The sequence below is a fragment of the Archocentrus centrarchus genome, chromosome 1 (assembly GCF_007364275.1).
Source record: "Archocentrus centrarchus isolate MPI-CPG fArcCen1 chromosome 1, fArcCen1, whole genome shotgun sequence".
NCBI lineage: Eukaryota > Metazoa > Chordata > Actinopteri > Cichliformes > Cichlidae > Archocentrus > Archocentrus centrarchus.
In genome coordinates this window covers 2,517,804-2,534,558 of record NC_044346.1, presented here as the reverse complement: position 1 = coordinate 2,534,558, position 16,755 = coordinate 2,517,804, and the positions used below count along the sequence as shown (strand labels likewise).

Below are 16,755 nucleotides of genomic sequence, written 5' to 3'. Positions count from 1 at the left end.
ATGTCGCTCAGCGGCGCTGCAGCCGGCAGCCCCCCTGGAGGAACCACAGCTTAATCCTGGGAGGGGGTAGAGATCCCCTCTGACTGACCAGGGAGAGACCATCATCGGCATCTACCTGCTGCTGCTAGGTGAGCTTGCGTACACACACACACACACACACACACACTGTAGTCACGTTACTCTGAGAGGAAACTTTCTATCAGAAAGTGAAGCATGCTCAGGTGCATCTCCTGAGATCATCACTGTTAGGAACCCATTCAGAATCTGTCTGATGTTAGCTTGCTTCAGTCTTTCAATGATCAATGATCAATAACCTGATCATAGATGATGCTGTGGATTTCACAGGGTTTGGTTGCTTTAAAGGGACACTCTGACTGAAGGTAACAGAAACAGCCTGAGTGCAGGCGTCACTCTCACCTGCCTGCAGGACACCAGCTACAGTTTAAATGTTCTTAGTAGTGACCTGCTGGATTACCCTCAGCTGTGCTCATACTGCGCAGTATTCTGTGTACTTGCTGTACATACTGAAGTGCTGTGTGTACCTGAGTGTCCTGTCTGTTTCCAGGCTGGATGTCCTGGTTTGGGAACAGCATCGTCCTCTTCGTCCTCTACAGGCAGAGAGCCTCACTGCTGCCCACCGACTACCTGACCTTTAACCTTGCAGTCTCAGACGCCAGCATCTCCGTGTTTGGCTACTCCAGAGGAATCATCGAGATCTTCAATGTCTTCCAGGACAGCGACTACCTCATCTCCTCTATCTGGACCTGCCAGGTACAGACATCTCAGCTGAGACTGAGACTCACTGTGATGAATTACAGGCTCACCTGTGACGTGTTCTCCTGCAGGTGGACGGGTTCTTCACGCTGGTGTTTGGTCTGAGCAGCATCTACACGCTGACCGTGATCAGCATCACACGCTACATCAAAGGATGTCACCCCAGCAGAGGTCAGAGCTCCGCCTGTCAAGTGTTTGCCGTCACATTGTTAACACACCTGTTATTAACACGTTATCTGCGTGTGCTTTTAGTGCATCACATCACCAAGACCAGTGTGTTCATGTGTCTGCTGTTCATCTGGATCACAGCTGGATTCTGGTCTGGGGCGCCGCTGCTCGGCTGGGGAAGCTACACAGGCAAGAATCTAAATAACCTGACCTCTGACCCCTGACCCCTCTTACACAGGGTTCAGGGGGTCACTTCACATTAATCTAACACAGAAACTGGCTGCAGTTCTCCCATGGGGTGCTCTGAGGCTAAAATAAAGAGTTCTAGCATTATGGAGCGTGGATCACGTGTCTGAGCTGAAATAAAACAACGCTTCTGTCCTTCAGTTGTTCTCTCAGTGAAGCTGATTTTGACCATAAAACACCAGCGTTCTACTAACGTGCACTGATTGGTCGGTTAATGGTTTAGGACAGGATGCCCTCCCTCACTGGCACCAGTTTCCAAACAATCCTTCCATCAGATGTTAGGAGTGTAGCCTTCCAAGCACCCAAACACCCCCCCCCATGTGCTTATTCTACAGCAACGTAGAGTCTCATTTATTCTGGAAGAGCTCGAGAGCGCCCCCTTTGACACAAGAAGTTAGCAGTGGAGATTCTTCCTGTTGAGAGATTGTCTGTTCTCCGTGCAGATCGAGGTTACGGGACCTGCGAGATTGACTGGGCCAAAGCAAACTACTCAAGCGTTTACAAGTCCTACATCATCTCCATCTTCATCTCCTGCTTCTTCATCCCTGTGCTCATCATGCTCTTCTGCTACGTGTCCATCATCAACACCGTGAAGAGAGGCAACGCTTTGTCAGCGGAGGGAGACCTGAGCGACCGCCAGAGGAAGATCGAGAGAGATGTGACCATTGTGAGAGTTCATCACCATTCTCCCCTCCCTAGAGCAGCATTCAGGAGGTTTGAACACATACTTTGTCTCCTCAGGTTTCCATAGTGATCTGCACAGCCTTCATCCTGGCCTGGTCTCCGTACGCCGTGGTGTCCATATGGTCCGCCTGGGGCTTCCACGTGCCCAACCTCACCAGCATCTTCACCCGACTCTTCGCCAAGTCTGCCAGTTTCTACAACCCGCTCATTTACTTCGGTCTCAGCTCCAAATTCCGCAAAGACGTGGCTGTCCTGCTGCCCTGTGCGCGAGACGCCAAAGACACTGTCAAGCTGAAGCGTTTCAAACCAAAGGCTGATGGCCGCCTCGCTGCAGGAGGCGGAGCCAGACTCAAAGTTCCTCTGAGCCGACCTGAAAAGAAGTACTCACTGGTGAACCAGCCCCACGAGGCCCCAACACCAGACTCCGGGATGGCAAGTCCACCCTGCACGCCGCCACCCGCCAACAAGGAGGTGTTCTACATTGACATGCCCCGCCCCTCTGAGACCAGCTCTGGCTTTGAATGTGAGAGACTCTGACGGATTGTTCTGATAGGCTGTTTAAACTGGTTGATCAATCCTCATTAAGACCCGCCTGTAGAGTTTCTGCCATCAGCTCGTCCCAGACTCCGCCCACATCCAGCGCTGACAGCATTTCAGTTGTGAGCGAGGAGCAAAGGTCAGTTTTAGAAACCCCCTGGAGATTTTAAACCTGGATACCCACTGAACCCTGAGCGTGGCGATGAGGAGAAGAAGGGGAGCGTGATATCGGAGCTCATAAAAGCCTGGATCATATTTTAATCCAAAGAGAGGGCACGAAATCTGATTATTTTTTAATATCCACTCATTTTGAATTTGATGCAGTCACATGTTTTAATAAAGTTTTTTCTAAAGTTTTTTATTTTATTTTTTTTTAAAGATTTCATTCTTTGGATTTTAGCTGTTCTTTGACCAGGCAGCGTTCAGAGGAGGACATGCAGGAAATAGTCTGAATCCAGGCTCCTGCGGCCTTTGGACTGCAAACCCACCCAAATAAGACCGAATCACGATGACCTGAGAGGAGTCCTGACGTTCAGGAAGGACTGATGTAAAATATCACAGCGTTACAGTCACAGGAGTCAGTGTATGGAACAACTGTCCATCCACACACGACTTCACTCGTCTGTTCAAAAACAACAAACTGCATGAATAAAGGAAATATTCAGTTTTTGTACTGACTGTTCTTTTGAGAGTATCCGAATGTATTCATAAAGGTTTTTCTGTGTTCTCATGGAAAAAGGAGCAGGTGTTGATAAGTGTTAAACTTCTATTTATTCCTGTTTGGGTACAGTATGGACATGATATGTACTTTGTAAGATTATCACATATGGAGTACGAGGATCTTTGGTGATGTACTTACACTTTCCTTTGCTGTCATTGGATTTTGCCTTTGTTCTTACTTTCTTGATATGATCTATATACTCTACGCAGAATAAACAATATCTAATAGCTAATAAGGTGAAGTCGTGCCCTGGGTGGGAGCAGAAAGCTCCTCCCTGAGAGCCTGACAGTTTCAGAGGTGAAGATGTGGAGGGTTCAGCTCTCAGGACGATTAAGGTTAAGAATAAAGGGATAAGAATGAGTGATTTGATTGTTCATAATCTGATGAAGATTCAGAGAAACGTGAGCACACAGGGAGCAGCTGCAAAGCTGCTGGATGTTGGTGGTGTTCAGATCCTCAGACCTGACTCTGAGGTGGAGATCACTGCATGGGCTCAGGCTTAGCCAAATGGCAGGGGTAACTTGTACATCTGTGAAGGCCCAGAAGGCTTCACAGATGAAGGCTCAGAGTTTGAACCCTCTGAGGGCTAACTCTCACCCGAGGCAGTCAGAAGATGTCACTTTGGGCTTCTCCAGTTTGGGCAGCTAGGGAACATCAAAACATCAAAGACTCATGTCTTGCACATTTGGTCTAAAAACAAATGTGCACCCCCACCCCAACAGAATATGGGGTGGGGGTGAAGGTGGATGGGTTGGAGCTCAGAGGGTTAAATGATGAAGGCTCTGTTTGTACCTGTTTTTGAATGTCACCTGCTTCAGTTTAGAGTGAAGCAGATTCGATTCATGGAGCTGCTTCTCTCTGAGTTCTTGATATTTATGTTATGTTATTGAATTGATTTGTTCTTCATTTTCTGGCTGCTGTAACTTCATGACTGCAGAGAGAAATCCGTGAGCATGAAGTATCTTTTCTGTGTTGCTGTCCCTCACAGAGAAGCAATTAAAACTTAAAGCAATAAAACTTTATTGTCAACAGAAATGAAAACACGTGCATCATTTTTAAAATCAAACTTAAATCTGCTTCCTGCACGCAAACAAACGGTAACACCGCTGTCCCACAGCAGGGGAGCTGCAGTTCAATAACTACCGACGGGAACCGAGTCTGGCCCCTCCCCTCCCCCTCCGCCTCTCCAGCCTTCATCCCGGTCGGAGGAGGATGAGGAGCCCGCCGCGCGCCGCGCTGTGACGGAGCAGTTTCAGCAGACAGAACCGGAACCGGAGCGGAACCGCCGTCAGAGCCCGGTAAGTCTGATCGATCCGATCGATCATTTATTGGGTCCTGTCAGTCTGAAACCGTCACAGTGATCGATCCGCGGCCATGAGGGTCTGTCTCTCTCTCTCTCTTCTCTCTTCACACACACACACACACACACACCGATTCGTTCAAGCTACAGAGGACAGGAGCCAATCAAACAGCTTCTGTTACTTAGGTGCAGTGAAGAAGATGATGATGATGAAGATGAGCAAACAGCGACCATGACGTCATCGGCTGTCAGCTGCCAGATCTATACTGATCAGCTGATGGTGGATAAATCTACACACACACAGACACACAGCACTGCATTAGGTCATGCACTCATTTCAATAACGTGTGAGTGTATGTGTGCGCCCTGCTGGGGATGCACCTGTGAGACATGACGTCATGGTTCTGCAGGGTATCTTCAGATATCTGCAGACAGCAGGGGGCGCTGGAGACGGCCGGAGACCCGAGGTCAGATAGTCGGTCTGGTTGAGGTCCGCGGCCCGGGGCGTGCGCGTAGCTGGTGCATTGTGATGTAAACTCTCCACAGACAATCAGGCGGGCACATGGATATCCACAAGGACCCTCTAAGCTCAACGATGAAATTCATGTCACTTGAACCCAAGTTGCCCATAGCAGACTCATGGATATAACACACACACACACACACACACACACACACATGTTCACCAGATGTTTCCTGCTTGCCCGATTCACCATCACACAGCAGAACTACCGAACCTGGAACCTCCACAGCTGCAGTTCCTCTCCCATCCAGCAGAGGCGCCACATCGAATCGGTCCCCACAGACTCCCATGTTAAAACTTTCCAGCAGAAATAAACATGTTTGCAGCTGATACAGAAACTGCTTTGGTGTCTGTAGCTAATTTTCCCTTCATAACAGCTGCTTATAACTCATCTGTTTAAACAAAGTTTGCGTTATTAGGGGTGTGGCCTCTTTGACTGACAGGTGGACATAGGTGGCTGTAGGTGCTAGCTGTCTGTTAGGCTTCACCTCAGTTAACTGGAGTCCCTGAACTGAACTTCTGGACCGTGTTTGTGCTGTTGGAGCCTTTTTAATGCAGTTATCTGACCAATAATATGGCTGCTGTGTGCTTCATTGGACTGACAGACGTCCAAGAAGGCTGAGCTCCAGTTTGCTGAGTGAAATTCGAGGATTTTGATTGGACGTCACGTTACTGATTACAGGTTTCTGTTTCATGTTTTTTTTTTAACCTTTATTTAACCAGGAAAGGCCCACTGAGATTAGAACCGCTTTTTCAACGGAGTCCTGGCCAGGATAGGAAGCAACAAATATAAAACACCAGGAAACGGCAGACAGTGGTTACAGTAATTTGATTACAGTAATCTGATAGCAGTAATCTGATTACATTCTGTTCATGGCTGCATGAAGTGATACAGGACCTCCCACTGTCTCCTAGCAACACTAACCATGGTGCTGTGTGTGGGCAGCAAAGCGTGATGTGCTGCGTTTCCATGGTGCTGCCCTCTGAGACAGCACACACACACACACACACACACACACACACACACACACACACACACACACACAGATTCCTCCGCACTACTGAGGACCGACAGCCAATCCAACACTGTCTGTTACTGAGGAAGGTGATGAAGATGATTATGAGGTGAAATCTGAGGTGTAAATCAGTTCAATTTATGTGGCACCAGATCACAACAAACAGTCACCTCAGGTGCTTTATATTGTAGGTATTGACCCTACAATAATTACAGAAAAAACCCAACAATCAAAACGACCCCCTGTGAGCAGCACTTGGCGACAGTGAGAAGGAAAAAACTTCCTTTTAACAGGAAGAAACCTCCAGCAGAACCAGGCTCAGGGAGGGGCCGTCATCTGCTGCAGTCGCTTGGGGGTGAGGGGAGAGAGACAGGACAAAAGACACACTATGGAAGAAAAGGCAGGAATTAATAATAATTAATGATTAACTGCAGAGTGGGGTATAAACAGAGTGAAAAGAGGGAAATGAAAAAAAACACTGCCTCATGGGAACCCCTCAGCCGCCTAGGCCTATTGCAATGTAACTAAGGAATGGTCCAGGGTCACCTGATCCAGCCCTAACTATAAACTCAAGGCCAAGCGGTCTCTTGTTGAAACACATCGTCCTGAGTTTCTGGCCCATAATCCTTCGCTGTAGCTCAGGGGTCAAAGGTTAAGTGGTGTCATGGTGCGGTGGTGACCATCTGCAGTGCCTTACAGGAAAAGGAAAATGAGAAAACAGACAGATGCATTTCATCACCTGGTGGACATGAGAGCAGCTGCAGATTTAGCAGCAGCACACTGATCTGATAATACTAATCAGTATTGATTAGTAGAGTGTGAAGAGATCCATTAGGCTGAATGCTCAGGGTGATGCTGTGAACAGCATGAGTCAGCGAGACGTCTGTTTAACAGTGAGGATGATGAAGGTGCAGCTGCAGAGGGGAGGTGGATGGATGAATGTGGATCTGTGTGATCTGAGACTCTGCAGGTCCTCTGAGGCCCAGACACTGAAAAGAAGAAAAACTCAAGGTGGGGTTTAAATCAGAGAGAAACAGGAAGTGATGTCAGCTGAGAAAGGATTCTGAACTGCATGTAAACCTTCAGTTTCACATCTGTCAGTAATGATGCTATTTTTATTCTTCAATTTCACTGAAACACTTCAAAAATATTTAAAATAACGAACACCTGCGCTCTCTCTCTCTCTCCAGGTGAGCCATGCCGCTGGTGAAGCGGATCATCGAGCCTCGGTACCTGTGTCGCGGCGCTCTGCCTGATGGGGTCGCCAGTGAGCTGGAGTGTGTCACCAACAGCACGCTGGCTGCTGTCATCAAACAGCTGGGTGGACTCAGTGAGTGCTGCTTATCCCTGTAACCCTGGTTCATGACAGCTGCGGGGATGACAACATCCATTTACAGTTTAATAAATTTTATTCAAAGCAGATCATGGGAGAGAGATGGTGGTGTGATGAGATCTGTGAGTCTGTTCTCCACAAACATTCAGGAGGTTCTGACATCTGTGAAACGCCCTCAAGGGCTCAAACTTTACTGTTTAACATTTTAAACTCAAGCAGAGAAGAGCAAAGAATTCAAACTCGCTCTGTTTGCTGTGCCTAGATTGTAGACAGGTGACTCTGCCTCCACACCCAAACAGTCAGGGGTTACAGTGGGATTCAGCAGGTGGAGGAACCCTAAGATCAGGTGTAGCGGTGCAGCGTGAGGAAAAGAATAACTTAGAAATGAGCCACAGTCATTTCTGTTGTGATCTCCAGCAGATTCTCTTTGTGTTCAGGCTGTGATCAGCTGAATCCAGCCAGATCTAAGCAGATGTTACATTCCCACCCCTACACAGGCTAAATTCAGAAGATCTTCATTTAGCCTGGAAAAAGAGTTTGTTGCTCTATAAAAAAGCCCTCAGTAAAGCTAGGACATCCTGCTATTCATCACTGATTGAAGAAAATAAGAACTTCTCTGCACTGCCTGGCTACAGCAAACTTTAACTAGTAATAACTTCATGAATTTCTTTACAAAAACAATTTTAACCATTAGACAGGTACCGTTCTCCTGGCAACCGCCAAACCCAGACTCATCAATCAGATTCCCAGATGGAGAAGCGTGATTCGTCACTTCACCACTTCATGGCTGAGTTGCTGTTGCTCCCAATCACTTCCACTTTGTTATAATCCCACTAACAGCTGACTGTGGAACATTTAGTAGTGAGGAAACAGGTGGCATCCTATCACGGTACCACGCTGGAATTCACTGAGCTCCTGAGAGTGACCCATTCATTCACAAATCTTTGTAGAAACAGTCTGCATGCCTAGGTGCTTATTTTATACACCTGTGGTCATGGAAGTGACTGGAACACCTGAATTCAGTGATTTGGATGGATGAGGGAATACTTTTTGGTAGTATAATATACTTTCAGTATTACTGATATTATTTAGACTCTTGTCTTTGATTAATCTTTCTGAGTTAACTTTAATAGTTACTTCTCCAAACCATCAACGTGTGTAGCAGATGACACCCATCAATTAGTTAAACTGCAGATTGTCTTAAAGACATTAAGGCCTGGATGACCTCTAATTTCCTGCTTCTAATTCAGATAAAACTGAAGTTCTTGTACTCGGCCCCACAAATCTTAGAAACATGGTGTCTAACCAGATACTTACTCTGGATGCTGTTCAGCCTCCTGAACAGCCTGGTGAATAAAGCTGTTTGAAGAGAGAGTGTGAGGGGGTGGGAGCGGTCGCTGCGATGCTGATGGCTCAGTGGATGAGGCGGGTGTTGAAAGTGTCCATGAGGAAAGGCAGAAGGGCACCGATATTCGTGCTGGCTGGTTCACTATGGGTTGCAGGGTCTTCTGGCAGGAGGTTGTGCAGCCTCTGTAGCACACAGTGCTGCACCCCGTGTGGACACTCTCAGGGGTGTCCTGGTAGAATGCGCACATAATGGAGGTGCAACACGTGCTCTCCTCAATTTCCAGAGGAATTAGAGGTGAGTTTGAGCCTTCTTGGTCAGTGATGGTGGTGTTGTCAGACCAGAGATCTGAGACCCAGCAGCACCATTGATGGTCAGTGGGAGATGTTGTGAATGTCCTCTGCTGAAGTCTAGTACAATCTCTTTGGTCTTCTCCACATTCAAGAAGAGAGTGTTGTTTTTGCACTGCTGGACCAGATGTTGTGAGGAAGGTCCGTCTGTCCAGGTGTTTCTGCGCACTTCCTGTATCCATCTTTCTGAAAACATGACAAATTTCCTTCGATTTAGCCTCAGACTTGTCGTTCATTGGAATTGGCATGTGGTGTCTGCATGTTGGAAAAGCCTGCTGAGCTCAGCCAGCCTGAAGCTCAGTGAGTACATGTGAGCGCACCTGTTCCACACTGTGGTGATAACATGTCTTACTTCCTGTCAATGGTGCGTCGCCATGCGGAGGACATCTTTGGCGAGCTGTTCACGAGGCCAACAGCTTCTACCTGAGGATGAACAGCCTGCAGGAAGGGTGGACTTGCTGGCTTGAAGGTCCTCACTGGACGCCACTGTGGAAGAAGGTGGGCAAGAATCACCTGTACTTAGATCATGTGACCATTCAACACCTCCACCCACGGGTTTACTTCAGGTGGATGAGGGACAGGCTCCTGATCACTTCTTTGTGCCTCTAGTCTCTCTGCAGGACATCAACATGCGGAAAGCTTTCAGGAGCAGTACCATCCAGGACCAGCAGGTGGTGTCACGAGCTCCATCCCTAATCCAGTGCTGGAGATGTACCGACGCTGTGACAAACCACCACCCCTCACATCCTGACACCCTACAGGTCAGTTTAAACCCCACCCCTCAACATTCTGACACCTTACAGTCAGTTTAAAACCCCACCCCTCACATTCTGACACTTACAGGTAACTTAAAACTCCTTTGTGTTTGTGTGTCTGCAGGGATGATAAGAAGGATGGTCTGAAGTTCTACAACCGACCCATCATACTTCTTCAAACCTGTGGAGGAAAAGATGCTCCAGGCCACTGAGAACAAACGCAAAGAAAGAGACGACAGAAGTTCATCCACCCCTTTATATCTCCATCTCCATCCATCCATCATCCATCCATCCTGTACATGAAGATAACGGTGCTTCTTTAATAGCTTATTGTCTGTTTCAGGAGCAGAGGCATGTGAGGAGTCTTCAGGACGGGAGGTGAAGAAGGTAAGTTTGTTGTGTTCTATAAATGCTGGTCGGAGTCATTTCTCCAAGTGAAGTAGCAGGTGGGTGGAGCTGTGGCGGTCAGAGGGGAAAAGCTCTGTGAAAGTACAGCTGGGGCCAGACACAGGTTTTAGGTCATGTCAGTGAAGGATCACGAGGAACTCGATAATGTTACCTCCCTTTGACTCTCATTAAGTTCTGTTAACTCTTGTTCCTCATTCCACTGGAAAGTTCGGAAAGCACGAATAGACGGCAGGAGTGGAACCTGATGGCCTACGACAAGGAGCTCCCGCCCAGACGCTCGAGTCACACCATCACCTTACCATACATCTGACGGCTCCATGTCACCCGACAGGTAAACACCTGCCCATCCCCACCTCCTTCCCAATCAGAGAAGCTGACATCAGAGCTCTAACTCCTCTCCCCAAAGGTCAGGGATTCAGATGACCCCTCCTTCCCACCAAGTCCTCATCACCATGATGGACATGATGGGAAAGATCACATCGCCGTGGCGACCGGTGGAAGTGGGCAAACTCAGTCGTTGGACCGTGCCCTCCGACCCACCTCTGCAGTCTCCACGGCAACCGCTCGGCAGCACTCTCTGGCCGCAACCAGCCGCATCATCATCATCACCGCCCGCAGCCGCTCGCCGGCTCAGCCAATCAGAATGGAGCACGGGCCAACATCGCCAAGGAGGCCAAGTACACACACCACACACACACACACACACCACACACACACACACACCGGGGTGGCTGTAGCTCAGTAGGTAGAGCAGGTCACCTACTGACCGGAAGGTCAGCGGTTCGAATCCTGGCTACTCCAGGCTACATGCCAATGTATCCTTGGGCAAGATACTTAACCCCAAGTTGCTCTCCGACCGTCTGTCGGAGTATGAATGCGTGTGAATGTTAGTTAATTAAAAAAAAGCACTTAGCTTCATAAAATTGGAAGTGCTTGTATGAATGGGAGTGCATGGGTGAATGCACATGTTGTATAAGCGCTTTGAGTGCTCATACTGAGTAGAAAAGCGCTATATAAGAACTAGTCCATTTACCATTTACACACACACACACACACACTATTGTGCTTACAGGGCCTGATGTTTGATCCCCATGACATCATGAGAAGTAGAACACACACTCATGTGACTGATTAACACGTTAACCTTTGACCTCCGTCCCTTCTCAGTGACCATCAGATCCCTCCAGCCCCTCCACCGCCCCCGCCTCTCATGCCATCAGTGGGACAGGTGGTGTTCCCAAACAGCTCCATCCACAGTGCTGCCATGGCAACCCCACTGCACCCTTCAGCAGTGCCTGGGAGTCAAGGTAACAGACACCTGGTTATTTTCTGCTTTGGCATCGTGATCTACATGAAACAGGAGCTTGTGTTCTTTTCTGTCTGCAGTGCGCCACCCTCTCTCACCCCCTACAGCCCCTCCCCTCCCCCACCTCCCCCAGCTAATTACGTCCCCTCCCCCTCCCGTCCCAGCGGCCAGGCTCCATCCTCTGCCACCGCACCCCCAGTGCCTCCAGCAGTGGATGGCAGGAAGCCACCCAGTGGACCAAATGTGCCAATGAACGACGCCCGCAGTGACCTCCTCGCCGCTATCCGCAGAGGTCAGTAAGGACGTGTTCGAGTTTCAAGGGTCAGGCTGGGTGAAAACTTATCTCAGATAATTTAACGTGGGTGGGTGTGGCCTGGATTCGTGAGTGTGGTCTGATGTGGATGGGCGGGGTCCGGTTTATTGATGAGGTCTCTTCTCTCTGCAGGGATCCAGCTGAGGAAGGTTCAGGAGCAGCGCGAGCAGGAAGAGGCCAGAAACGAGAGCCGACAGGAAACGATGTTGCAACCATCTTGTCGCGACGCATCGCGGTGGAATAACAGCGAATCAGAGGAGGAGTCTGAAGCCCGAGGACCAGGAGTGGTCCGACTGAGGAGGACAAGCTTCTGACAGGAAGTGACGCCTCAGAGAACAGAAGCTGCTTCGTTACATTTTCCCGTTTATGTTAATGAGTGAACATTGTGTTTGATGGCATCTGTCATTCACGGCAGAAACTTTATTGACAGCAGCAGTTTTAACAGACGCTCCTGAATCTGCTTCCCTGCTCTTCAGAGAACGAACTCTTTGCACGTTGATGACGTGTCCCACAGCGCCCCCCTCAGGACGCCGACCCTCTTTGTGTTTTGGTGAAACATGAAATTTTTGGTATTTGACCTGCAGGTGGCGCTCGTGTGGTCACACCCATAAAAAGATGTTAGCAAGGCTATAAAACTCGCCATGCTTCCTGTCTTATTTTTTAAAATATTTTTAGGTTTTAATATTTTTGTTCCAAATAAGTTTTTATTTAAATAATTTTGTATTTTTGTTTTGATTTATTTCATATTTTATTTATGTTGCACTTTATTTTTTATTTTTATATTTGAATAATTTCTATATTATTCTTTAATTTATTTTTGTTGATTTTTTTCTCAGAAGTGCTGCTTGGCTTCCCATGATGCATCTTGTTCTACAGTGTCACATGCAACATGATGACATAAGACATCATGCAGAACCATCCCTGCTGTTGCCACGCGCAGAGAGGGGGGCGTGTACTTCCTGTCCTGTACCATCTGTGATTGGCTGATCGTGTTGTGCTGTGTTTCTGTGACCTGCATGTTGGTGGGAAAAAAAGCTGAAAATAGAAAAAAACTTTACTGATAAACGCACCATGTTGGATTTTTGTGTTTTATTGAAATCAAAGTTTCTGCTGAATTCATCGTTAAAGTGCAGAGAAAGCTGGTTTCACTCTGATGATGTCATCGGGTGAATAAGGGCGGGTTTTGGTTCATTCAAACACCTGTTGCACAGGTAAAAGTTCTCACTTCAACAGGTTTCAGTAACTGTTGAGAAATGCAAAGAGCCATTTTATAGGTGAAAGTTTGAACTCATCCGTTGTTTTCCAATCGATTGATTCAGCAAGCTTATGGACGCTTGGGGGGGGGGGGGGGCTTTTTTTTTCTTGTTAGAAACTGCATTTATTACTCCAATGATACCACCATTTTGTTACAGAGCCACTACCTGCTAGAAAATGTTTTGTATTGATTGACAGAAATTGAAGACAAAAATCTTCATTTTATCTGTTAGCTTTCCTGCACAGGTGTTTCGCAGGGTGTGATGTTTCCTGCGCTCTTCAGCCAATGGGACATCAGAGTAACACAGTTCACTAATGCACCCAGGAGACAAGTGTCACTTTGCAGTACGTGTTCACAGTATAACATGGACAACATTAAATATATTGTATTAATATATGAAAATGTATTAATTAAAATTTCTCTTCAGTGAATTGAACTCAGTGGTTTCAAATACTGAGATCCTTTTATTTCCGTCTCATAGTGCGTTGTCTTCTACTCGTCTCAGAGACAGGTGGATGTTTTATATATGATGAGACAAGTATATTTGAAAGCTTTAGTTAAGGATATGGGTTAAAAAAAAATCACATGCTGTGATCATTCTGCGTGTTTCTGATCAAATGAAGTTGACTGATGGATTAAATATTGTTTATTGGGTGAGAAAATCCTGCCACATCATAACTGTCAGATGGAAAACACACAACTTGCTTATAAAACATGATGCTGGAACTTACCTCAAAATACATAAGCATATAACATCTGCCGCAGTAAGATTAATCCAAAATCCAGCATGTTTCCTATGACTGAAGGAGAAAACACGGACAGGAGTTCCTTGCTTGACGTTTATTTCAGGAACATTTTGGTGCTGATACTCACACACTTGAGGTTTTTGAATGTCTAACTTTCACTGCTCATCATCGGTTTTTTACTGGAAGTACTTTTCCCACCAGTGAAAACTTCCCACTTTGACAATAAAATTATTTTAACATGACCTAAAATGATGGATCTTGTACAGGTGAGTTTTCTCACAGTCCTTCACAGAGAGCCTGTCTGCTCTCCATCTCTCAGCTGGCTCCTCCTCATGTTCACAACGCTGCTAAATTCGTCCTGGTGTCTCATCGGAGGTGGAGAGCCTCCGTCCCATCAGCAAAGATGATCTGCAGCAGAGGTTTCTCATGCAGCTCTCAGACAAGGAAATCAAATGTGTTAAGTTGGGATTTTGTCTTTAGGTGTGAAGCAACAGAACAAGAGTGTTTGTTGACCGTTTTGTGGTGCTCTCTTTCAGGTGCTGTTTGTCGTTTTTTTTTTTTTTAATACGTTTGTTAAAGCTACTGCAATTGGTGACCCCTCCCCTTTCCTGTGGGGGCAGCAGAAGTCAGCAGGTGTTTAATACTGCAGTTATTTCCAGAAAGAAGAAGAGCCGGCCGCCAGAGCGGAAGTGAGTAAAATCAAGCGGCGGAGGGCGTATATTACTGACAAACACACTTGATGCCGAGAGTAAACTGAATATTAACTGTGCTAACAAACAGTTCCTGCTCCGCCGATTTCCCGCCAGCAGCCTCTCTTTCTGTACAGAGAGCGCTGCCCGCCAACGCCATTCAAAAGTTTCCGCGGTTTTCTGCTGTTAACCTCCTTCGGAGAGGACCTGACACACGATGGATTGTGTGGTGACCGCACAGTAACAATCCGGTAAAGCGTCACGTTTCAATAAAAATATTAAAGAATTACATAAAAAATCAGTCCGCTGAATCGTTCCTGCTGTGGGTGCGTTTGATTTGCAGACATGGCGGTTGCAGGTGCGGTGTCTGTCCTTCCGGCAGCCTTATGCCGGCCTGGTTCTGGACGGGGTGAAGACGGTGGAGAGCCGCTGGCGGCCGCTGCTGGCCCCGCTGGAGAACCAGACGCTGGCGGTCCACGTGGCCCGGCGGGACTGGGAGGGGGACGAGTGGATGGCGGTGCTGAGCGGCCCGCTGGGGATGAACGGTGCTCAGATCGAAGCGCTGCTGGAGTCCGGGGAGCGGTTCGGCCGCGGCGTGGTGGCAGGTGGGAAGGAAACGGGCGTTTCCTCTAAGTCTACAACGTTTACGAGGTGTCCCTGAACGGACCTGTCTGTCTCTTTCAGGATTGGTGGATGTAGGCAGAACCTGGCTCTGCACGGCCTCTCTGAACGGGGTGGAGCTACAGCGTCTGGAGCAGTCAGCCGTGCTGACTGGTCTGGAGGAGAAACACCTGACTCACCTGTCCAACCCTCGCTGGCTGAAGGCAAACCGCTAAGAGTGCGAGGAGTCGTGATCTCTGGACTGTGGAGATCCCCGAAGAACTGTTACCGTGATGACACGTACATAATCACAAACATAGGTGTGGCACAGCCGAGAAGCCCAACCCCATACAGCACCCCCTGCTGGAGGGACCCAGCTCTGAACTGCAGGAAACCTAAAAATCTCAGCTCTGACAGAGGCCTACATCCCTATGTGAGAATACTGTAAAGTCGAGCTGTGGCACTGACCTCAGGTCAGTTTGCTGTGAGACGCTCTGAGGTCGTCAGCAGACCTGAACTCATCGGTAGTTTGATGGAACTTTTAGTTACTTCAGAGTAGTGTAACTTATGTCATTAATTTTCAAACAAATGTTTCGATAAAAACACAGAAAGTCCATTAGCCCCCGCCTCTCATCTGTCCGTCAGAGCAGGAGGACCAATCGGACGCTGCAGAGCAATGAAAGCAGCGGTCAGGAGGCTGCAGTTTGTTCTGCTTAATTTTAGCGAGTAAGCTCTCTGAAGATTAAAACTTAATGCTGCTCGACTGTCACTTATTGTTTAAATAAAGGTTTCAAAATAAAGCAGTGCAGTACGAAGCGAGTTCAGCATACCCTTCCTGCTCGGTAAGGTAACCCCGGGTTTAACCTGCATTCACACTGGCAGCATCACAGGGGGTGTTTCACGGGTCATGTGACTTTTCCTCCACAGAAAATGATCCCTATGAGTGCCACCTACTTCAGAGACGGTATCAAATACAAACCTATAAAGAACAAAGTATTCCAGAAAAAAGGCAGCTCTGCAAACAGGTCACAGGATTTATGCCAGAGAAGAAACGGGTCAATATGCTGGTTTCAGACAGACAGACAGTCTCACAGACAGGAAGCTGATGTGGAAATCAGATCAGAGTGAAATTAATGTGACTGAACAGGTATGGACAGGTGTTCTTGGTGTGTGTGTTTCCAGCAGGTTAGAATCAAGCAGGACAACATTTGGACGTTTCTTGCATCACCGCAGGACTCTGTGCACGTTCAGTCTGAGCTGCTGTAACTTCACAGCTTCATTCAGAGAAACGTGTTCCCAGCAGAGAGTCTGCATCACTCTGAGAACATGCTGGAAATAAACTGAGGCACTGAACATCACCTGCTGACAGGTTTAGTTTGTTTCCCCTTAGCTGCAGACACGCTGCTGTTTAAGGGTTTCAGAACAAAGATTAAATTTAAAAACAGAATTCAAACGCAGGCTGAGTCTGCATACAGATTTGATATGAGGTCAAATTGTAGGTGTCCTGTTTAGGATCATATTTTAACTCATAAACCAATAAAACAGTTTAAAGTTGTTTGCTGTAAATAAATAATAATGGAACAAAGCTGCATTCAAGAATCTGCATTTATCACTGATGCTCATCAGCGGAACACAAAAGACTCCCGCAGAGGTCCGAAGGCTATTCCAGGAATGGTGACACCATGT

General features: G+C 47.5%; 2 protein-coding genes and 1 pseudogene across 2 annotated transcripts; all 3 read left to right on the top strand.

Annotated features, from left to right (window-relative positions):
* On the top strand, positions 1–4,101 carry LOC115789580 (opsin-5). The gene is given in 8 exon segments (XM_075074409.1): positions 1–22; positions 25–72; positions 75–128; positions 566–771; positions 846–945; positions 1,027–1,131; positions 1,632–1,855; positions 1,930–4,101. Coding segments are annotated over 8 exon segments (1,239 nt in total). The 3' UTR covers positions 2,410–4,101.
* A 209-nt stretch (positions 4,102–4,310) lies between these two features.
* LOC115789683 (wiskott-Aldrich syndrome protein family member 3-like) lies at positions 4,311–13,095 on the top strand (annotated as a pseudogene).
* Positions 13,096–14,031: 936 nt separating this feature from the next.
* On the top strand, positions 14,032–16,597 carry LOC115789757 (uncharacterized protein CXorf40 homolog). The gene is given in 4 exon segments (XM_030743271.1): positions 14,032–14,046; positions 14,813–15,074; positions 15,154–15,296; positions 15,298–16,597. Coding segments are annotated over 4 exon segments (486 nt in total). The 3' UTR covers positions 15,364–16,597.
* The last annotated feature ends 158 nt before the right edge of the window (positions 16,598–16,755 follow it).